Source organism: Bidens hawaiensis, unplaced genomic scaffold (genome assembly GCF_021521415.1).
Source record: "Bidens hawaiensis isolate Kalapana, Puna unplaced genomic scaffold, B.hawaiensis_p1.1 tig00042889_1, whole genome shotgun sequence".
NCBI classification, from domain to species: domain Eukaryota; kingdom Viridiplantae; phylum Streptophyta; class Magnoliopsida; order Asterales; family Asteraceae; genus Bidens; species Bidens hawaiensis.
This window is the reverse complement of record NW_027505808.1, coordinates 85,790-110,673: the sequence shown is the minus strand read 5'-3', so window position 1 is coordinate 110,673 and position 24,884 is coordinate 85,790. Positions and strand designations below refer to the sequence as shown.

General features: G+C 34.1%; 1 protein-coding gene and 3 pseudogenes across 3 annotated transcripts; 3 read left to right on the top strand and 1 right to left on the bottom strand.

The window, feature by feature from the left end:
• Window positions 1-3,937: 3,937 nt before the first annotated feature.
• LOC143615425 (GATA transcription factor 15 pseudogene) lies at window positions 3,938-5,285 on the bottom strand (annotated as a pseudogene). Its single transcript, XR_013150476.1, has 3 exons — window positions 5,120-5,285; window positions 4,904-5,053; window positions 3,938-4,429 (listed from the first exon to the last, which is right to left on the bottom strand). The product of XR_013150476.1 is annotated as a GATA transcription factor 15 pseudogene (transcript).
• Window positions 5,286-8,469: 3,184 nt separating this feature from the next.
• Window positions 8,470-24,836, top strand: LOC143615426 (putative F-box protein At1g32420; annotated as a pseudogene). The gene is made up of 2 exons (XR_013150477.1): window positions 8,470-8,545; window positions 23,363-24,836. The product of XR_013150477.1 is annotated as a putative F-box protein At1g32420 (transcript).
• Window positions 10,058-11,993, top strand: LOC143615427 (putative F-box protein At1g32420; annotated as a pseudogene).
• Window positions 15,452-17,333, top strand: LOC143615430 (putative F-box protein At1g32420). Its single transcript, XM_077088551.1, has 2 exons — window positions 15,452-15,493; window positions 16,116-17,333. Exons 1-2 carry the CDS (start codon window positions 15,452-15,454, stop codon window positions 17,331-17,333), a joined length of 1,260 nt encoding a protein of 419 aa, XP_076944666.1.
• Window positions 24,837-24,884: the final 48 nt, after the last annotated feature.

Genomic DNA, 24,884 nt, shown 5'->3' with positions numbered 1-24,884 from the left:
ATCAAAATTATAAGTTGAATCGTTTAACAAGAAGATCGCTTCGATCTAAGAAGTTGTTAAAGTAACACATCTATGGTTTTGACTTACTACGATGATTAGCGAGCGTACATGTCAATGCCCATTTGTCAATTGGAACCTCTGCGTAGTCTTTTGTATGAAAGTATATATCAACGTACATTTTCATAAATTAGTGATTTATTAAAGTTTTATGTCTAAAAGAATATAATATAAGTGACACAATACTTTTATTATATAATAGCGAATAGTAATTTTAAAAAACAGTTGATTTATCAGATAAACAATTAATTTGTAAATATGGTGTGCTTCTAGTTATATTGTATTTGATTGTGAAATATGCTACATCAAAAAGAGGTTTGTAAAATAGTATTGTACACGTTCTTAAAATATTATGTTACTAAAAACACTTTTTAATATATCAAAAATATTCAGTCAGACTTATACTCAAGTATTGAATAGTTATATTTAAGGATGCTTAAAATAAATACAATTTTTTCAGTGCCAATATGAAAAGTTACATTCTGTGATAGATTTTGGTGGTCTTTTATTTCATTACATTCCATTGGTGCTGAATCTTCATCACACAACTTAAAGGTTGTTGCAGATTGCAGTTATAACCTATAAATAGAAACCAAAAGATTTGGCAACGTGTTGAATTGTGTGAAATTCGATTGGCAAAAGTCGAGTCGTAGGGAATCTAGTAAATCCGGTTCAATTGGCATTCATGAAAAATCGCCAAATTTTGGATGGCCCCTTAATACTTATAGAGAAGATCAATTGGTTTAATAAAAGTCACAAGAAGGTGTTGGTGTTCAAGGTAGATTTTGTGAAAGCCTAAAATTCTCTTGCTTGGAATTATCTTTTTTCGATCATGGGTCCGACATGGGTAGCGACGATGAAAGCTTGTTTAAGCTCGGCCACGGCTTTGGTGCTTGTCAATGGAAGTCCTACCCATGAATTCTCCATTTGGTGAGGTCGGGAGGATTCAAAGGAGCTATGGTGGGAAATGATAAAATTATATTGTCTCACCTTTTTAATGCGGATGATGTGATAATTCTTTCCCGAGTTCATTTAAGAGAAGAAATGCAAGGAAAAGAAAATTTTCTCTTCTTATCTTTTCTTTTAGTATCTTCTCTTTCTCTTCAACTTATTTTCCTTCCTAATCTTTCTAATTTGGAAATATACAAATTCTTTTATTTTACTCATCATTTTCTCTTCCCTCCCATTCTTTTATTTCTTTAAATGAAACTCGGGAACACCTTTTAAATTTTCCTTCCTTTTACTTTTTTAAATGAAACTCGGGAACACAACATATTTTTTCCATCCCTCCTTTTTTCTTCCCTTTCCTCAGTTAAATGAAACTCGGAACACAGAGGAAATATTGGCAATGTGGTGATGACTCCCCAATTGCTTTTTTTAACTTCAGGTTTAAAGCTAAACACAAAGAAATCTAATATGTTTGGAAATTGGAATTAATGCGGATTTAGTTGAAGTTATTCGTGCGACATCTAAGGTGGGGTGCAAACCGGTTGTGATAAATTCGTGTCTAAATTGGCATCTTGGGAAGAAAATAAACTGTATTGGAGGAAAGGTTACGCTCATCACCTCGGTTCTTGGCTCAATTGCAAAATGTTATTTTTCATTATTCTCGATGCCTAGCATAGTTAACAAACTTCTACAAAGTCTTCGGGCTAACTTCTTCTGGGGAGGGGATGGCTCTAAAAAGAAAATGCATTGGGTTAAATGGGATCTTGTTTTGGCAAGTAAACATAAAGGTGGGTTGGATCTTGAAAGTCTATCAACTATTAATTTGGCGCTAATGTTAAAATGGAAATGGAGATTCCACACTTGTAAGGATGCTCTTTGGGTTCGAATTCTTGAATCCATTTATAAAAGGACGTGTTCGATAAACATAAGGTGGCCAAAGGAAGGGGGGTTTGGAATCGAATCGTTAAGAATATTCATGAGTTAAATGACAAACAAATTATACCTTTATCGGCCATGAAGAGACATGCGGGTATATAGGAGATTCTACTAAATTTTGAAAGGATGTTTTGTTGAAGAAGATTCAATTTGAGAGAGATCTATTCTAGATTATTTGCACTTGAATTGGATAAAGAACGTCTTATAATTATAATTGAAGTAAAAAAGAAGTAATTATTTGCACCTGCTTGACTTAATATTCACTTGGACCAAACTCAGTAGTCAGCTTCAAAAGATGTGTGGAAGTGGGATTATGATGGTCAAAATGAGTTTTTTTTGTCAAATGGGTGAGGAGAACGATTGAAAAGATGAAAAGAAGATTCTTCAAGAGGTCTCACTCCGACGAGGAGGTATAAAAAATTCCTAAAAAGGTTAATATTTTCATGTGGAGACTTTTATATGACAGGTTGTCGAATCGGGTGAATCTTTGCAATAAAGGTTTCGATATTCCTTTTATAATGTGTCCATTATGTGCAAATGAGATGGAAACAATGGAACATGTGTTCGGATCTTGCCAGGTTGCTTCTTGAGCTTAGTGACTGATCAAGTCTTGGCTGAACATTGCGGCCCTATATCTTTGAAACCGAAAGACATGGTAACTTGGATTGATTCGCTAAAGATGACCAAATCTAAAAAACAAGTAGTGGAGGGTATTGTTTACACATACTGGTGAGTAATTTGCAAGACTCGCAATAAAGCGATTTTCAAGGCTAATGATTTATAGCCGGATCTTATCTTAGATTCGATTACTCATTTTTCCCTTTTGTGGTTAGTTAGTAGAGGCAGGAAATTAAAGGCGAATTCTTACGAAGATTATAGGTTGACTTTGAAAACCCATACATGTGTGTAATGCAAGGCAGGAAATATAGTTGGGTTCGACTTCAAGCAACAATGTCAAACGATGGCAATTATGAAATTTCAATGTAAATGCATTTCTAGATGGGAAAGATCATGATTCAAGAGTGTTTTTCAACCACTTTGACAATCCAAGCTTGGCGAAGCTTATCAATATTGTGCCAACCTCATCTCGACTGTTTCAGTACCTGTAAAATCGGATAGTTGATCGTGGCAAGGGTCGTATGGCGCGAGTTCAGATTTCTTTGTGAGCTTTCTAAGATGGGAACTTGATATCTTGGATCATCAAGTTACTTTTCCTTTTTTTCTCAAGTGGATTCCCATTAAAATTAATTGTTTTATTTGGAGATTGTTGTTAGACCTCATGGGGACTAAATGGGTGTTATCAACGAGAGACATAACATTGGGATTTTACAGTGTGTTTGTGGCAACAGTGCTGAAAGTTGACAACATCTATTTGTTCGTTGCAATGTAATTATAGGGATCTGGTCGATAATACACAAATGGGTTAAGTTACCTAGACATGCTAATTTTGATTCGGGGAAGGAGATTCTGACTACACAAGTAAAAATATAAAGTGCAAAGAGATGTGTCAAGCGGTTCAATCTACTTAGTGGTCACATATTGAATGATTTGGTTATCTAGAAATGTCCTCATTTTTATTATTATGTCTCATTTGTGATATCCAAAATGTTAAGCAAATGAGCATGCTTAAAATTAAAGAAATTGTGGAGGTTCAATTCCATGACTTTTCCATTAATGGTTGCATGTTTTAGGTTTTGTCTTATTTCCTTTTGTGTTTGTTTTAAGGTTAGTGGTCCTTCCTTTTGCTTTAATAAAATTGGTCTTTTAAAAACAAAAAACCAGTTCTCAACCAGTATTTTACTGTTTGTTTTGGTTTGAATTTTCAACTTGGAAATTTGTCTCTAAATCAATTTGGTTTTGACTTTGTTTGACTTGATCGAATGAACTAGTTATTAAAATGGTCCAGTTTATTCAAAAAACATGTTTTGTGCACCTCTAGTTGTTTATGTTAAAAGAGTGTTCAAATTTTTTTAAAAAATAGGAGTTTGTTTGAATTTCAACTGAAGATCTGATCAAATAAACTTCGGCTGTAACGTGAATGTATAAGCGCTCTATAAGTTTTATTCGTTAAGCGTTCTAGACCGCATTGCGATCGATGCAATAAAATTTGATTTTGATAACGCAATTTTTGATTATTCACCATTAAGAACCTAAAACTACAACTCTTTTTGTTCTTATTAAGCAAAACAGAACCACAAGATACAGCCATTAACAACATTGCAGCTTGTTCTTCTTCCCCAACCTTCCTCTTCTTTGTCATTCTTGATCTCGGTCTCTGCAGTACGACTTCTGAACCAAGAGCCATTAATCTCTTCTTTAAACACATGCTGTTACTTTTACTAGCGATCAAACCACTAGCTTCACTATCGCCACCAGACGCAGATGCAGCAGCCATGGCGGTTTTCTTCGGTTTTTTATCACTGCTTGTTTTACAGTTAAGTGATCCTCTCCTCTTCCGGCTTCTGATCCCACAAGCATTGCACAGAGACTGCATAATTATCCATCAAATACAAACGTTAAACCATAAATATAATAATTAAAATTAATTTCACACACATTTTACCAACAGTGTAAACAAATACAATCAAGTTAACTAAACTACTGAGTTTAAAAAATCATTTTTAATTTGCATAAAGATGTATAATTACATAACATTTATTAGATATATATTTATAATATAAATCACTTGAATACAATAAAATATAATAATTAAAATATGATGTTTATTCATATAATTCAGTACTTGTGTATATGCAAATAATGTGTACATTATTATACAAAAAATGATTGAAATGCAATATGTGTTGATCAGTCATATAATTCAAAAACTAAAAACAATATTTTAAATTTATAAAACCAATACAAACGCATATAATATATAAGTAATATTTCAAAAAAAATAATAAAAATAATATTCAGACATCTAGAATTTACCAAAAAAATAATATTAAAAACAGAATACCTTAGGGCCAGCTGGACCACCTCTCCAGAGAGGTGTTTTGGAGGTCCCACAATCAGCACATGTCTTGATCAAATTACCACCGTCGGATGAAGATGATCTTTCTGGGCTACTTTTGCAGTTCATCACATTCATATCATCAGACTCAGAACCCTAAAACCCCAAAAATATTTAAAAAAATAAAAATCAACTAATAATGATAATAATAATAAGACTCACCTTATCACTTAAATCCCCCATTTCCCGATCAATCAATCAATCGATCAAATCAAACCCTAATTGTTATGACGATCAATTTGATCCAAAATCAGACGCAATAAGTGAAAAACTGAGTGAGATTCAACTGGATACTGTAATCAATATGATTTAATAACTGATCAAGTCAAAATGATAGTGAATATGATCAGCGATTGGTGAATAATAATAATAATTTTGAGAGAGAAGGAGCCGAAGAAGTTGTAGCGGCAAAATAAAAATGAAAACAATTTAAGGTCGGGAAAACCCTAGAAGGCGGTAATGAGGAAATGACGGATTTGCCCTTAGGACTGACTGACGTTATGGATTACCCCGCCAAAAATAAAATTAAATAGCGCCACTGGATTTATTGTTTTTTTATTAATATAATAAAAGCGGTACTTTTGAAATTTTATTGAAATTTGGAGGTGGGATTGGATGTGTGCGGCTGCATGTATTGGAAACTAGGGTTTTGTTTTTTGTGCTTTTGGGTTGAGAGGATCTTACCGTTAAAAGATAATGCTTTTGATCTAACGGTTTTGATGATTATCAGTGAAGTTAATTTTTTATATTCCGTATTTGTTTAAAATGCTACGCTTCGGTTTCTATGTGACCATCGATATTTTTCTTTGCTCAAAACCATTTTTAAATTTTTTTCACTTGTATATAAAATAACATTTTGTCAGTTCAAAAATTATGTGGCTAGATAAAAATATCAAAAGGACTAACTAATTATGGTATTATGATATTTGATTTACGTGCATTTGTATAAAAAACAATCAAAAATAATGTATACTTTTATGAAAAACTCTTTCATACGTATTCAAGTACTTATCATATGTGTGATGAAATTTGTTTATGTTAATTGACACATTAAAGATGTGCAATAATATTAAACTTTTTTCATCACGTCTCAAAATATTTAGAAATTTTTAGAGCTTCTTTACATATCGGCTAATTAGCCCTGCTTGCGGTGCGCACATATGATGTATATATGTGTGAACCCTCGGGTGGGCAAAAGTGAAATTGCACTAATTTTGACGTTATTTTACTAATCTCGTGAAAATAACGTTAAAAGTGACGGACGGTTAATCAGGCATCATGTAGTGGCGTTGATAGCCGAAAGACAAGAGTACATGCACCGATCAGCCGGTGTCCCGATGATTGAGTGCTATGTGCCTTATGTCCAAGGCTTGATGCAAAACTACTATCGAGCCGGGGGTCTCACCGGAAGCAGCCTCTCTATCCTTATGGGGTAGAGGTAAGGCTGTCTACATCTTACCCTCCTCAGACCCTACCATAGCTTTGCTATTGGTGGGATATACTGAGTACGATGATGATGATGATGATGATGATGATGATTTACATATCGGCTAACTATCTGTAAGAGTAACTCTACTCGTATAGTTGCATCCGAAATCTTCTTTTGAACCCCTTATTGCCATTTATTTGATAATGAGCGAAGTAATATTGCAAGGGATGATTTTTTGTAGCTTCGTGATCTCTTTATTACTATATGAAGTTGATGTAATTTGAGGGAGAAACATGCTAGAGGATTGATTGAATTTTAAGGGACAATATTTTTTAGTAGTGTGAACAATGCTAAGATTTGATTTATTCGTAATGGATATTTTTAGCACATTATACAAATATTATAATTAGTCCAACGGTTATAATTTAATGCTAACGACAATATTGTCCTTACCCAGGATCCACCAACAAACTAGTAATTGTGTGGCACGTGGAGATTTTCATTACGCCTAAGTTTTAAACTCTTCATCTAATAAACACCACGTGTTACGAAATAAGACATGACTGTTAAACAAATGAAAACTTAAATACAAAGGGTGCTTGAAAAACGCTAAAAAAGTTCAATTTCCCTTGTCTTTTTCGTTAAAAAAAAAAGAGACACAATTACAAAAAAAAAAACATAATAATTATTAGAAATCAAAATATATTGAAAAATATAATATAATACCGAGCAAAATGTAAAACAATGCTGAGTAATATAACACAATATCAAGAAGAAAAAAATTGAATATAAAAAAAATATACAATCAATAATGAAAATGAACAACAAAAAAAACGATGATTTTTTTCCTTAACATTGTGATTTTTTTAACAAGGAAAACGAGAAAATATTTTAGTTTTTTTTGTATTTATGTGTTTTGAGTTATTATTATTTTAAAGTCTAGACTCTTCGAACTTTGATGAGGTCTCTAAATTTTGGTAATGGTAAAAGTTAGGGGGCGTTTAGAATTGTTTAGTTTCACCAACTTATAACTTATTAACTTTTTAAAAATGAATAAAATGTTTGAGATTATTATTTTAAATATGTAAGAAAAAAAGTTAATAAGTTAATAATTTTTAAATTTCGTTAAAGAGTTCCCAAACACCCCTTCAACAGAAAAATTTTCACAAATGGTGTGTTATGTAAAGGTTGTTTCAAAAATGGTATGGTTTTGAGGGTTGTTATAAAATGGTGTAACCATGGTTTGAAACCACGGTTTGACTATTTTCTCTATGTAAGTGTTAGATGTGTATTTTATAAAATAATACTTTTGATTAAAATAAGGCAAGTCGTGGTTTGAAATCACGGATTGCATCAAAAAGTTGAACCTTTTACCACTTCCAATTGTGTGGTGGTTTTACTGGTCAAGCCGTGGTTTGAAACCACGGTTTGACCATTTTCTTTTATTTTTTAAATGTCGATAAGTATATATATATATTTTATACATGTGAATATTTTTTTGTGTCTAATCAACATGTGGTTTTGATCATTTTCTTTAATTTTTCATATGCCGATAAGTATATATGTTCACATTTGATTATTTTTTTGTTTTTAATCAACCATTGGTTTCAAATTAAGGTTTTTTTTTTCTTTTTTCTCCAATTTAATTTAGCGTGTTCATATGTGATACTTTTTGTTTGCTTTTTTGTTCTTTGAGATTAAATTTCACTATTGCATATGGATACTTGTCGCATTAAAAAATAAAAGAAAAAGGCCAAACCGTGGTTTGAAACCACGGCTTGACTAGCAAAACCACCATACAATTAGAAGTGGTATTAAGTTTAACCTTTTCATGCAATCCATGGTTTCAAACCACGGGTTGACTTATTTTAATCAAAAATATTATTTTCAAAAATATCAATCTGACACGTACATATTCAAACCACGGTTACACCATTTTTGTAACAACCCTTAAAACCATACCATTTTTAAAATAACTTTCACGTAAACACCATTTCTGCAAATTTTTCCCCTTCAACGAGACCGTGTTTATTTTTGTGAAATTTGATTGTTTTATTCGCGTTCATCAATAAGTGGTGAAAACATGTATCAATAAATTTGGGCTCCAAATCACCGTCAAAACTAAACTAGGGTTCATGTTCGAGAGTAAATCCTTACAGGTATTCATCTGCTTTCAATTACGCCCTAAATACGAATGTATGTGGATTCATTTCATTTCATTGATATTGATTTATGCTTTACTTAATTCTTCTGTGATTTCAGCTCATTCATACCATTAAACCTAGTAGTAATCATTTTGAACCAACAGTCTAACAACCATTTGATACAAGCTGCGGGATATCGAATTGACTGATTCGAGATACGCTTAGATTAACTATTAATTAATAATTATAACATACAAATTAGAAAACCAATTAAATACTAGATAGATTTTATTCCTGTGATTAGTTAGGGGATTTAGGCGCCTCACTGGTTCGGGTTCGTATCTGAAGAAACACGGATCCACTCCCCAAGTATGGGTCCTGGATCCAATGAGTCTACAGGGTACAACACGATAACTACCAACACAATATGAGTACTACTTCCCAAAGTCCAATGACCGGAACCTGCAAAACAGACAACGTGAGTCTCGTTACAGGAAGGACAAGAGGGGGGGGTCTTCCTGTAACCACCCTCCGGCGTTAGAATTAGTAACGTTCGTAAAGGAGAAAGTACTGAAGTAGATAGACCAATTATAGTCAGAATGTGAGTGAGTGAATGAATACCTCATACCGTTTGACAAGGTATTTATAGCTGAAGGATGTAGGAAAGTGGTTGGGCCAGCTGTCTTCTTCTAGAAGATCTTTGATAACCGTCTGGACGCGTGTCCTCTTATGATAGGTTGAGCTATACGTCCCATGTGCATGGGTATAACCACCTGGACACGCACCCAATAATAGGACGGATTGCACCTTGGCCATGTGCACGGTTATAACAACCTGGCCAGGTGTCCTTTGCTCATTGGCTGGTAAGTCACGTATTCCTCAAGTAACGATCGTGGACATTCTTCTAGAGGGTAGTTAATTGGTGACAGCTGTCCTATTGGCATTGCCTTCCGATCATTTAGGCGGACAAATGTCCTAACCTGCGGATGACTTATGAGGGAGCCAGGATGCTTCCGCGCGTGGTATGAGGACGTTCTTCCTCTACCATGATATGCGGGTGATCCATATGTTCCGCGGGTGACGTATGAGGAGCTCTTCTATGACCCGCGGGTGGTGCTTAAGGGTATTTTGGGTCTTTTTGGTACCCTACCTCTATAGTATCAGTTTAGCTTTCTCTCCCGCTGTTCGTTCGTATCAGGTTTTTTTAAATGCTATATGTATGTAATTGTTCTTACTTAGTGAGTCTAGTTGTTTCCGCATCAATGCCACTTTTTGTCAAATGTGACTGCGGCTCAATTGTTGTTTGACAGGACCATATTTGCTACCTATCATTCATAAAGAGCGGGGAATATGTCTTTGATAAGTCTTTCTTAGTGTAATAGAGATGTGTATTGTTGGGAATATATAAAAAACAGCTTTCAAACGGGCACATCCATACTTTAACTCTTGTTTGCCAACGAGTTCCATTCCATGCATGCATACTTTGGTACATAAGATGTTTTAACGTTTTGAGATGGCATTTTTTACTTTTAGCCTTTGATAATTGTTTCTTAGTGATTTTTCTGGATGCCTTGCTTGGTTGACGAAAGAATTTATTTCTCACTTGAATATGCATTAGGCATCTAAGAGGATCATGGTTTTGTTGTGCAATGCCAGGCGATTCAGTTCTTAATTTCTTGTTTGAATTTTGGATTTACTTACACGCAAACAGTCTTTGGAAATTGTTAATGTTGATTCTGTGATGTCCTATATGAAAAATCACAAGCAATCTATTTGAACGTAGATTTGTTGGAAAACTATTTTCCATATCGATGTTTAATGGCCAGTTTTGTTAAGTTAAAATTGGCTCGGAAGCGAATCTGTATTATCTTTCTTTGGAAAGGAGTGATTTGTAACATACGTGGTATTCATAATTGATTCTTAGATACTTTTATAAATTGTATAGTAGAGTTCTATTGTTTTAATTGTCTAATATTGGATGTGTATTTATGACTTCATGTATACATTACATGAACTCACATAACACATTGTTAATGTAGTAAGTAATTTTTGTCATCACTTTACTGATACAGGAAGTGATTTCTAGCTTGTGCCCTGTTCGCCAAACAATGGAGACCCTAGAAGAACAGTCATTGGCCAAGAAGGCAAACATTTCATTCCTAAGTGAAATCATCGAAGAGATCGTCCTTAGACTCCCCGTTAAATCCATACTCCGTTTCAGATCGGTCTCCAAACCATGGCTCTCCCACATCTCTGATCCATCATTCACCAAGCTCCACTTCACTCGCGCCACCGCTGCCCACCGCACCACCTTATTCATTACTGCTCACAGTGTTTCGGATCGGAAACTGCACTTTCTCTCCGCCGCTGATGACGGTGGACCCGTCACTCATGTCACGACAATCGACGACTCTTTACCTAGTGGTACCATCACAGAAGCCCAACATTTGAACGGGTTAATATGCATTGCTTTCTTGAAAGCGTGTGGTTACGGTCTCATCACTGACGTTTTTGTTGTTAACCCTACCACTCGTAACATGTATAAACTCCCTGATTCAGATTCTTGCTCTGTTGAAAATATGCATGTTAGTGTTCACTTATTTGGGTTTGACGAGTCTAAAAACGAACATAAGATTCTGCTGATCAGGAAGCTTTGTGAACCCGATACAGTGGAGTTTATGATTTTCTGTCAAATTATTCATGGAGAAAGATTGATGCAGAGCCTCCTACTGGTTTTAGTTGGGATGGTTTGTACGTCGGCCTCGCTCTCAACTACGGGGTCTGTCTCAATAGTGTAGTTCATCGAGTGTTTACACGCTCGTTTGATATTTTGGCGTTTGACTTGAGAACCGAAAAGTTTTCAATAATTAACACTCCTGAAGCTGTTGGGCAGATTGGGCCTGATAATTTTGAAGATCCTTATCTTATAAATGTCAACGGGTGTGTAGGAGTTATTTGTCATGCTGGTGTTTTGGAAAGCAATGAAATGAATTTATGGATATTGAAAGACTATGAAAACCGTGTTTGGGTCAGAGAAGTCATTAAATTCCCCGAGTCTTTCATCAAATTAGACCACCCTTACCCTTCAGATTCTGTAGATATGGACGAGATCATCTGTCCCTCGAGCAAGGTGTCCGGGAATGTGATAAATGCACCTGTCTATAACATGAAGAGTAAATGCTTTAAGTCATTAGAGTTCACTTCTGATCTTCCAATCTCGTACATCGCTGACATCAAGTGCTATGTTGAAAGCATTGTGCCCGTGCGCAGGAACTAACAAGACATGAGGTTTGTGGTTTATTTGATGGGTGTTCATATAAAGTTTCTTCTGTTAGTTAACTGGTGTTTTGAATCTTGTGTTCCTAGTCAAGTTTTAGATTGTGTTATGTTTTGGAAGGATAAAAAGATTCTGAAATATGAGGATGGTGTTTTGCTTACTAAGACATCATATGATATGCTTGATTTGGGCAGGGATGATCTAGTAGTAATTATTAATGTTGCAGTTGTTTTAATATGACATGTAAGCGGACAGATTAGCCAACCCAAAAATGATAATTATGAGGATGAACTGGACGTTATAATGAGAATTATGAGATGAACTTGATGGTGATGATAGTGACATAATGAAAATTATGGGGATGAACTAGATGTTGAAATTTGAGTTTTTTACCAAAATGGGGTGGATGGAAAAATTATTTACCAAAATGGGTAGTTTTAAAAGTATTTAGTAGTGTTTTAAAAACCGGTTCCAAACCAGATTTCGCATAACAAGCCGGTATTTTGAGTCCGATATTTTTGACCGGTTTGCTAGAACATCGTACCGCCGGTTTTTTTTCTAAAATACCGGTTTTACCGGTAAACCGGTTTTAATTACGAGAATTTTTTTATATTTGCGGCTCATATTTTTTCAAAATTACTTTTAACTTAACAGTCAACATTTAAACGTATAAACTTTAGGACTATTTTTTTTAATATTGATTGCTTTTGTATTATTTTTTTAATATGGATTAACTTTTTGATTATTTTTTGTTATGGAATCATTTACTTTTGGGTTATTTTTTATTAAAGTTGCATTTATAGAAAATTATAAGATAAAATATTCAACCGTTTGAACCTCCCGATATAACCCGGTTCAACGGGTTGTACCATTTTTTTAGCCCAATCCAATACAAATAAAATACCGGTTTTTAAAACATATTGGTATTTACCAAAATAGGTTATATTTGAAAATCTCACTTTTCTCACTCCTTATCTCATAACATAATAATATTTTTTAAATAACTTTTTTAATCTAAATTAAAATGGACTCAAAATTAAACCAAAAAAAAAGTACATTTTATTTCCTATAATGTTTCTCTTAATATATTAGACATTGTTTAGATATCTCTAAATTATTAAAAATGTATTTTGTAAGAAAAACTTCGTTGTATGCGTGTTATTTATAAATTTTTTTCATAAACTTTTTTAACGTCATCAAGGCTGGTTTACTACGAGGTATTTTTAGCTGAGCTTTTTTCGAACTTACTTCAAACGAGTTGTAAGCTACAATTTTTTTAAAGGAATATTGGATTATAATAATCCAAACTTTGTCACGTTGGCCGGCGTTAAGCCGGACTTTAAAAATATACCACAACAGTCCCAACTTTCAAACTATTGGCCATCAATGAGCGTTTCACTATTGGCCATTAATTTTAAAATGTTTTTTATATTGTTTTTGTATTAACGGAATTTTATATAGTAAAAAGACATTTATAAAAATAATTATCCGATGAGATTAGACTTTGCACACATAGATCTTATTTTATTTGAAGACACTTCTTTTAACTAATTATAAGAGCAAGATGAAAAATAAAAAGATCAATATTTATTTTTCAATTACGGTTTTAAACCATCTTAACTAAGATTTAAAAAATTATTTAGAAATATGTTTGTTTAATGGGTTAGGAGTGAGAAAAGTGAAAATTTCAAAAATAAACTATTTTGATAAATACTTTTAAAAATAATTTTCCACCCATCCTACTTTGATTAAAAAGTAGTTGAAATTTTAGAGAGAAACATGGAGTGGGTTACATTTTGAGAGAGTTTAAAAATGGTATTGTGTGAACAACATTATGATTTGAATTGTCTGTAACTAAGGAATGATCTTTAGCAAATAAAATGAAGATTAGAAATAGCTTAACGGTTTAAATTTAATGGTAACAACACAGTTTTCCTCGGCCAAGGCTGGTCCTCAGGGTGCGCGCCTGGTCAAGGCCCAAAATTTTGAGGGCAAGAATTTGCTCGCTTTATAATTAAGAATTTCTTTGTTACTCGCTTTATAATTTTGAGAATCAGAATTTCTTTGTTGCTCGCTTTGCCCTCCACGGCCACAATGTTCGTTACCTCGCGTTCCTTATCATAAATCAATTTTTTATCTCACTATAAAATGAAGTTCAAAGTGTCTAAAAAATGGCTTTGACAAGAATTAAGTGCAACAAATATATCAACAAAGAGGCGGCATGCATTTTTATACTTTTTATTTGTTATGTCACGTATATACTTTTTAACATGTTTATTTGTAAATAGATGATTCTCATGTATTTGACCTGAATTTACGGGTATGTGTCACACCAAACCCAGATAGTCCTTAAACGGGTTATAACATCATACTAAATTAAAAATTAATCTCATTCAATATTTGATATGCAAATTCTATAAAATAAGGATATATTAAACTTTGTATATGATTTTTATTTAAAATATATATTATTTATAATTAATAAACAATTTTATAGTAAATAAAATAAGCGGGTCATGGGTCTCACCAAACCCAGAATGCCTTTATCTCATTTATTTATGAAAATCTATCATCATCAAACCCTACGTATATATTAAATTCCTTACAATAAATAAAATTAAAATTCAAAAATTTATATATATAAAAATTAGAAACGAATAATGTAAAACAACCCCGTAATACGACGGGATACAGATTAGTGATCAAACAAAAACATATGGATATTTAAAACGTTGTAAAAACCATTTTAAATAGTAATTTCATGGTTTTCAAGGTTTTATATAAGGGTGCAAACGAGCTGAGCTGCTCAAAAGTTTCTTGAGCTTAGATCAATAAAAAAAACTCGAGCTCGAGCTGAGCCAGAGCCTCAAATAAGTTTCATCTAGTTATGAAGCTCGTTTAGCCTCGTTGAGCTCTAACAAGCCTGGTACTTTATTAAGTTTGACCTATTTTGGACTTGTACGTATAAAGTTTCACTTGCTACCCAGGCTGTAGCTGAGTTTGACTTGTTTAAAATATTATGAGTCGTAACCAACCCACTTCATTAGTTCATTTGTATTCTAGGGTTGACGTTTGGGAGTAATCGTTCAGAGGTATATACTTACGCCCTAAATCCCTAATACTTTCTGTTTATTTCGTTTGATTTGATTTGATTGCTAGTGATGTTAATTTTTATTATGCTTTGAGTATTAATCATATCAATATCATTTTGAACCAGATGTAACAACCATTTGATACAAGCTGCAGGAAATCAAATGGACTGACACGTTTAGATGAATTCGTCAATAATAACATACAAAGAAAAGAAAACCAAACCTAAGCAATTAAATTAATTGCTAGTTAGGATAGTATTTGCTAGTGTAATATTAGTTGTTTATTGTATTCCTTTGGTTATCTTATTATATTTATGCCTTCTAGTTGAAATGTGCCTGCATATATTCTGAGCACATCTTTCAAACGGATACATCCAGCGAGTGCCATACTTCGGTCCGTAAGCTGTTTAACGTCTTGTTAAAACATTTTCTACTTAGCCTTTAATATTTGTTTCTTGCTTGAATACGCATTAGGCATCTAAGAGCATCATGGTTTTGTTGTGCAGTGCCAGGCGTTTCGGTTCTTAATTTCTCATTTGAATTTTGTAATGAATGACACGCAAACAGTCTTTGGAAATTGTCAATGCTGATTTGGTCAGCGATGATTTAGTAAAGTAGTATTGTGCCCTAACCTTTGGAAACTGTTGATGTTGCAGTAGAATTTAGATTACTGTTTCTGTTATGTCCTACATGAAGCAAGTTATTTGAACGTGGATTTGTTGGAAAACTATTATTCACATCAAATTCAATGGCCAGTTTTGTGAAGTTAAAATTGGTGCAGAAGGGAATATGTATTATCTTTCTATGGAAAGGAGTTTTTTGTAACACACGTAGCGTTCATAATTGTTTCTTAGATCGTTTTATAAATTTTATAGTAGATGACTATTGTTTTAATTGTGTAATATTGGATGCGTATTATAAATTTGTAAGTGTAGATGTGGTTTTATGTTTTAAGTTGTGGCCTGTTTAGTTCTAGTATTAGCTTTCTTGTGTAGACAGTTAGACACATGTTTGATAATTACACGTTTTTCACCGCATTTGATTGAATATATCTTATTGTAGACTGGGAGTTGACTTGGTATATGTGACATATGAAAAAGAGTGTCATCTGTATACATTACATGAACTCATGCAATTTTATCTGACAGCATAATGCATTATACATTGTTAAATAATAAATGTAGTAAGTAATTTTGCAACCATTTTACTGATTCAGGAAGAGATTTCCCGGGCGTCCCCTGTCTTAGACTTTTGTCTGCTTGCTATTCTCCCGAAAATAGAGACTCTGGAAGAACGGTCATTGACTGAGAAGGAAAACAATTCATTCCCAAGTGATATAATTGAAGAGATCGTCCTCAGACTCCCCATCAAATCCATACTCCGTTTCAGATCGGTCTCCAAACCATGGCTCTCCCGCATCTCCGATCAATCATTCTCCAAGCTCCACTTCACTCGCGCCACCGCTGCCCACCGCACCGCCTTATTCATTGCTGCTTGCAGTGTTTCAGGACGGAAACTCCATTTATTTTCTGCCGCTCATGACGGTGGACCCGTCACTCATCTCATGTCACTCGACTTTTATCCTGGTGTTATCACAGAAGTCCAACACTTGAACGGTTTAATATGTTTTGCTCTCTGCAAACTGCCTGATTACTTTCACAGTCACAACGTCTTCGTTGTTAATCCTAGCACTCGTAACATTTATAAACTCCCTGCTTCAGATTCTTACGCTCTTGACAAGGGGCATGCCAGTGTTTACTTATTTGGGTTCGATGAGTCTAGAAACGAACATAAGATTCTGCTGATCAGGAAACTTTTTGAAATCGATGCACTGGAGTTTATGATTTTCTCTCTATCAAATTATTCCTGGAGAAGGATTGATGCGGAGCCTCCTACCGGTTTTAGCTTGGATGGTTTCTGCTTCGGATTCTACCTCAGCTACAATGTTTGTCTCAATAGTGTAGTTCATCGAATGCTTACACACTCATTTGACATTTTGGCATTTGACTTGAGAACCGAGAAATTTTCAATAATTAACACTCCCGAAGCTGTCATTACTGATAATGATGTAAATTCTTATCTTATAAAAGTCAATGGATGTGTAGGAGTTGTTTGTCATGCTGGTGTGGAGGAAAACAATGACATGAATTTATGGATATTGAAAGACTATGAAAACCGTGTTTGGGTCAGAGAAGTCATTAAATTCCCCGAGTCTTTTATTGAATTTGGCCTGCCTTTCCCTTCAGATTCTGTTGATACGGACGAGATCATCTGTTCCTCGAGCAAGGTGTCTGGGAATGTGATAAGTGTACCTGTCTATAACATGAAGAGTAAATGCTTTAAGTCATTAGAGTTCACTTCTGATCATCCATTATCGTACATCGCTAACATCAAGTGCTATGTTGAAAGCATTGTCCCCGTGCGGAGGAACTAGCAAGACATGATAGTTTGTTTGATGCGTGTTCATATAAGATTTCTACTGTTAACTTGTGTTTTGAATCTTGTGTTCCTAAACAAGTTTTAGATTGTGTGTTCTTATAGAGGATTGTGTTTTGCTTCTTAAGACAACATATGATATGCTTGATTTAGGCAGGGATGATCTAGTAGTAATTGTTAATGTTGCAGTTGCTTTAACATAACATGTAAGCGAACAGATTAGTGTTAGCCAACCAATAAAGTTGTTTAATTAGGTAGAATTTTTGCATGAGCTGTATTCAGTTTCTTATTCATAACAGATTAGTGTTAGCCAACCAATAAAGTTGTTTAATTAGGTAGAATTTTTGCATGAGCTGTATTCAGTTTCTTATTCATATGGAAGCTCTTTTTTACCTTGAATTGTTGGAAACCTTATTTGATGCATCTACCTGTTTTCAACAGCCAGGAAGTCAGTTTTTGTCAAGTTGTTTTCACAGTTATCTGCTACTGATAATAAAACACAGGGGAAGAAGTGTATTAATTTTTATTTTTATGCATCTATAGAGTGAGTGGTTTGTAAAATGTCAAGTGGGTAAGTCTCTAAAAGTGTCTATTAATGCATAAAACCTCTGAATTCCTTTTCATTTAAGCCCATCCCAGCCCAGCTCAATCCAAACACTACACAACCCAACCTATAAATAATCTAATTATAATTGATATTACTTACTTGATGTTCTTATAGAAGCACAATGAAACAGTGATTTAATGGCTTCTACCTTCTTAAAATCACCAACACCAAAAAATGCCTTGTACACATCTGTCAAATCAGCCACCATCACCATCCAGTTGACCCTCCGCCTCACAAACCCATCGGAAAACCATCTTCCGTACCAAACCGACATGGCTGATTTTGGTGGACTCCGTCATTAATCCACCGTGTTACCTCCTTTAAACACTCACCCATACAGTTATAATCCAATCCACCTGAATCATATACACAAAAACCCGTTTAGTGCTGACCGTAACACGTTATGTTCTTCAAGAATCATTGTTGAATAATTGGATGTTTCATCTGCAACAAGTATATCAAAATTCAAATATTAGTTAGCGAATATTTTCTCCGTTATTCGATGTGAAAATGAGCAAGTTTTTGTCAGCTACTGAATATCGGATCGTTAAAATTTTGAAATGAGCCGAGCTTAAATGATCTCAAGCCCAAGCTCGAATCTTAAAATAAGTTTCTTTAATAATTTAATAAATGAGCCCAAGCTTAGCTTCACTTATTGAGCTCGATCGAGCTTAAGTTGTAACTGCAAGATATGTATAAAAAGAATTAAAAATGTATATAAAATCATCAGTAAATAGTTAACGAGCATGGCTTGAAAACAAGACTGGCGAGCCGAGCTCAAGCCTAGTTGAGCTCGGGCCGGATGTGCACTTTTTTGTAGTACATGGACGAGCGTGAGAACAAAAAGGATGGTAAACATATTATGGCTCATGGAGTACCTCCACAAAGTAGGAAAAGTGTGGTTCAAGTACCCTTTCTTGTGAATGGAAGTATGCATCACGGGTGATGCGAAACATTTCTTAGAAGGGAGTCAAGGGACGAGTGCTACTGGGGTGCTTCAGCCGAGACCATGCTTGAAAACCCGGCTATGTCTGTTGGATTTTGGACCGTTGATTGGGTATCTAACAGTGAAGAGGGTGTTCAAGACGGTCAAGTGAATCATGTTGCCTAGCTTGTGGAGTATTTGAAGCTTTGCTATCATGGAGGATGATTTGTGCTCATGTTCACAAGATGTTACGGCTTGGTCTAGGGTTCATCCACGTGCTAGAGATGATTGTAATGCACAATCTATACTCAGCTTTGAGTTCCTTTGTCAAAGTTGCAAGTTTGTTTTGATTCAACATAACATATTAGCATGATATAATGTCATATTTTACAACTAAAAGTGCTAATATATTGGAATGATGTGTATATTTCTTCATGTTGATTTTCAGTCTCCTTGTGTTTTCTTAAAGCAAAAAACTACAAAAAAGAGAATGAAAAGAGAGGATCTAAAAGTCCTGCAAGTATATGAAAAGATTTTGGATATGGATTTGGTATTGGAAAATGTTGAAAGTACAGGGACTGGTCTGACACAATTCCAAAGTGCAGGGGCTTAATGTGTAAAATAGACTAGTTTATTAGAAACGTTAATTTAGGGCTTGTATAAATAGCTGGTTCAATTCCATTTTCTGTTAATTCGTTTTTCTTTTCGTCTTTGTAATTCACATTCTACAATTAATTAAGTTTAGTAGTGTTCTTGAGTTTCTTTAATTGCTCTTACTTTGTTCTTGGTACCGTATTCATGCTGTAGATTTGGTAGATGGTCATAAGGTTGTCTTGACAAAACTTTCTGGCCCTAAAATAGGTCGGTCTTGAGTTATATGTGAAACTGCATAAATGATGGATTTGTGACTATAATTATGTGTCAATTAAACTTCTAACGATGTGTTGCTCATTTGGTTTTTCTTGGAGTTTATTGCGGAAATTGCTAAACGATCATATTTACTATACCTTTATACCCGGCCCACAAAACCGATTCATCACTAATGGTTCAGTTTACGGGTATATTTTAGTCATAAGAATTATTACATATTTACGATCTTTAGCTTTATAATTTTGCACCCTTGTGACACAGTTTTTAAGCTAGATGTGAATCATATGAAAGATTGATTAACTTACACAATGATTATAATGAAAGGCCTTTCTTCGTAAGTTGCTAATAAAAAGTATTATAAGTTGAAAGTTTGATATTGGCAGAAATTTACATATCTAATACATTTTTTCACGTACATTATGTACATATTGTTTAACTTTAACTGCATTTTTATTATTTGAATCATCCTGTATAATACACAGGTTTTAAAGCTATTTTATTTATGAATAAAGATAAGTCCAGTATTTGAAACGTCATGTACTCACTAGATAAACAGATATAAATACAAATTAGTTTTTTTGTGGGTTGTGCATTGGTGATTAGGGTTTCATAAGATCGACCGTTGTTTAAGTAATCAGGTTTATTATTATTATTATTATTATTATTATTATTATTATTATTATTATCATCATCATCATCATCAAGTATTGTGTATAATCTATAGATTAAACGATTGTGTGTATATGGAAGAAGTGATCAAATGAAACCATATAAAGATATTTGAAAGTACATAAAAAACACTTTTAAACAGTAAATACATGGTTTTCAAGGTTCTACATAGCAATGATGAATCTAGGAAATTTTCTCACAGAGATCGGATGTTTTTTGGGTCGATGTCCAGTTAACTATCGCTATATAATTATTTTTTTGGTTCGACTCGGCTGTTCAGGTCGAGTAATGAGTTGAGTTGTTCGCGAGATACCCAGGCTCAGATCGATAAAAAGCTCGAAACAAGCCGATCTTTTATAGAGCTCGAGCCGAACCTTGTATGCGAAACTCATTTAGGCTTGTCGACCATTGCGTATCATTAACTTTTACCCATATTTGACTTCATTCTATTAAGTTTACACTTCACAAGCAAGCTTTGACTTGTTTAAGATACTAAACGACGAGCTTTAGCCTAACTAAGACTCGTTTCTCAAAATATATAAAAATTTTATAATATATATAAACGAAAGCTTTAAAAGCTCTCTGATTGCTCCCTACATTTTCTTAAGAAACCAAAATGCATTATTTGTAAATGGAGGCTTCTTATGCACTTGACCCGAATTCACGGGTGGTCTTACCAAACCCAGATAGCCCTTAAACGGGTCATAACATCTCACTATATTGAAAATAAATCTCGCCAAATATTTGATGTGAAAATCCTATAAAATAAGGATATATCAAAAATTAATATATGATTTTGTTAAAAGATATTATTTATAATTAAGAAACAATTTATAGTAAAAAAAATAAACGGGTCTTAGGTCTCACCAAACCCAAATAGTTTTTTGACATGTTATAATATCTCATTTATTTGTGAAACATTTTTATCATCAAACCCTCAGTATATTATTAACTTTCTTACAATAAGCAAAATTAAAATCCAAAAAAATATATAAATTGTTTAAGATACTAAACGACGAGCTTTAGCCTAACTAAGACTCGTTTCTCAAAACATATAAAAAATTATATATAAAAAAAGGAGCTCTAGCCATGAATAAACGATAAACATATAAGCGCAAAAGTGGTGAAAACATGTAGGGATAATAAAGGGGTGTTTGGCTTAGCTTTTATTTTTATGCTTATGCTTATATATTAAATTAACTTATAGCTTATTTAATATTATTTGATAAGTTCTTTTTAAATGTTTGAATTAATTTATATTCTACAAGTTAATTATTTGTCTTAATAAGTTATTAAATCCAGCATTCTTTAATTTGTTAGAATAATAAGTTGCTTCAATAATTACTAATCCACCACAATTTGAAAACAAATGAGTAATTTACACCCTTAAACAAATAAGCTTCATCAAATTAGCTTATATAATTATAAGCTAATAAGCATGAGCTAAAAAGCTAACCAACCATACACCAAGTTAAGCTTAGGTTATTTTGTAAAAAAAACTATAAGCTGTCTTATAAAAGCTAAGCTAGGCCAAACACCCCCTAAATTAGGGCTCCAAATCAGCGTCTAATTATCCAAGGCAGTGTTGATTCGTATTTTAGCTTGGGAGTAATCGTTTCAGGTATTCATTCATGCATCTCTATCTTATTTTAATTCGAATGTTTATTTCATTTCATTTCATTTGATTGCTCACTCACTCGCGCTGTGTGTTAAATGAAAAGAGTGTGACCTGATAGTGTTGTTGAATTTATGCTTTACTTAATAATTCTTCTCTGATTTCAGCTCATTCATTTTGACAAATAGTAGTGTAATCATTTTGAACCAATAGTCATTTGATACAAGCTGCTGGATATCGAATTGACTCATTCCGGATACTCTTAGACTTTAGATTAATTAATAATTATAACATACAAATTAGAAAACCAATTAATTAATACTAGATTCCTGTGATTAGTTAGGGGATTTAGGCATTTCACCGGGGAGGTTCGTATAAGGATATTTATAAATGCTATATGCTTTAACAAAACACGAAAGCAGACGGAGAAGCCAGCAGCAAAAAGGTTTTTAATTAGGTAGAATTATTTATGACAACTTATTTGGCAAACTTGTTTCTTTCTATCATGAAGAATATAATATTGATTCAAGTTTTCTATTCTATCACAAGCGATTTGTTTAACGTAGAATTGCTGGAAAACTTTATTTGGTTGTTCCACATCAATATTTTCAATGGCCAGTTTTTTTCAAACTATACTGCGGCACCATATATTTTTTTTAACTTACAAATTCAAGAAAAACAACAACTTTCAAACGGACATCTCATACTTGAACTCTTGTTTGACAACGAGTGCCATGCATGCATATGTCGGTACATAAGCCGTTTAATATCTTGATAAAACAAGTTTTAGTTAAGCATTTGATAATTGTTTCTTGGTGATTTTTCTAGATGCCTTGGTTTTGTTGGTGAAAATTTTGATTTCTCACTTAAATATGCATTAGGGATCATGGCTTTGTTGTGCATTGCCAGGCGATTCGGTTCTTAATTTCACGTTTGAGTTTTGTGTTGACTGGCACGGAAACAGTCTTCGGAAATTGCTAATACTGATTTAGTCAAGGACGATTTAGTAAAGCAGTACTGTGCCCTAACCTTTGGAAATTGTTGATGCTGTAGTAGATTAGATAACTGTTTCTGTGATGTCCTACATGAAAAATCACAAGCAATCTATTTGAACGTAGATTTGTTGGAAAACTATTTTCCACATCGATGTTTAATGGCCCAGTTTTGTGAAGTTAAAACTGGCTCAGAAGCGAATCTATTTTATCTTTCTTTGGAAAGGAGTGATTTGTAACATACGTGGTATTCGTAATTGATTCTTAGATAGTTTTACAATATTGTTTTAATTGTCTAAAATTGGATGTGTATTAATAAGTAATTTTTGTCATCACTTTACTGATTCAGGAAGTGATTTCTAGCGTGTGCCCTGTTCGCCAGACAATGGAGACCCTAGAAGAACAGTCCTTGGCCAAGAAGGCAAACATTCCATTCCCGAGTGAAATCATTGAAGAGATCGTCCTCAGACTCCCCGTCAAATCCATACTCCGTTTCAGATCGGTCTCCAAACCATGGCTCTCCCGCATCTCCAATCAATCATTCTCCAAGCTCCACTTCACCTCGTGCCACCGCTGCCCACCGCACCGCCTTATTCATTTCTGCTTACAGTGTTTCAGGACGGAAACTCCACTTATTTTCTGCCGCTCATGACGGTGGACCCGTCACTCATCTCATGACAATCGACGACTCTTTTCCTAGTGGTACTATCACAGAAGCCCAACATTTGAACGGGTTAATATGCTTTGCTTTCTTGAAAGTGCGTGGTTGCCGTCTCATCACTGACGTTTTCATTGTTAACCCTACCACTCGTAACATGTATAAACTCCCTGATTCAGATTCTTACGCTGTTGAAAAGACACATGTTAGTATTCACTTATTTGGGTTTGACGAGTCTAAAAACGAACATAAGATTTTGATGATCAGGAAGCTTTTTGAACCAGATACAGTGGAGTTTATGATTTTCTGTTTGTCAAGTTATTCATGGAGAAAGATTGATGCAGAGCCTCCTACTGGTTTTAGTTGGGATGGTTTCTTCGGCCTCGCTCTCAACTACGGCGTCTGTCTCAATAGTGTAGTTCATCGAATGTTTACACGCTCGTTTGCCATTTTGGCGTTTGACTTGAGAACCGAAAAGTTTTCAATAATTAACACTCCCAAAGAAGTTGGGCCTGATAATACTGTAGATCCTTAGCTTATAAAAGTGAACGGGTGTGTAGGAGTTGTTTATCATGCTGGTGTGGTAGAAAGCAATGAAATGAATTTATGGATATTGAAAGACTATGAAAACCGTGTTTGGGTCAGAGAAGTCATTAAATTCCCCTAGTCTTTCATCAAATTAGACCACCCTTACCCTACAGATTCTGTTGATATGGACGAGATCATCTGTTCCTCGAGCAAGGTGCCCGGGAATGTGTTCAGTGTACTTGTCTATAACATGAAGAGTAAATGCTTTAAGTCATTAGAGTTCACTTCTGATCATCCAATCTCGCACATCTCTAACATCAAGTGCTATGTTGAAAGCATTGTGCCCGTGCGCAGGAACTAGCAAGACATGAGGTTTGTGGTTTGTTTGATGGTTGTTCATATAAAGTTTCTACTGTTAACTGGTGTTTTGAATCGTGTGTTCCTTGTAAAGTTTTAGATTGTGTTATGTTTTGGAAGTATAAAAAGAGTCTGAAATATGAGAATCGTGTTTTGCTTCTTAAGAGAACATATGATATGCTTGATTTAGGCAGGGATGATCTAGTAGTAATTGTTGATGTTGCAATTGCTTTAATATAACATGTAAGCGGACAGATTAACCAACCAAAAAAGTTGTTTCTTATTCGTAAGGAAGCTCTTTTTTTACCTTGAATTGTTGGAAACCTTA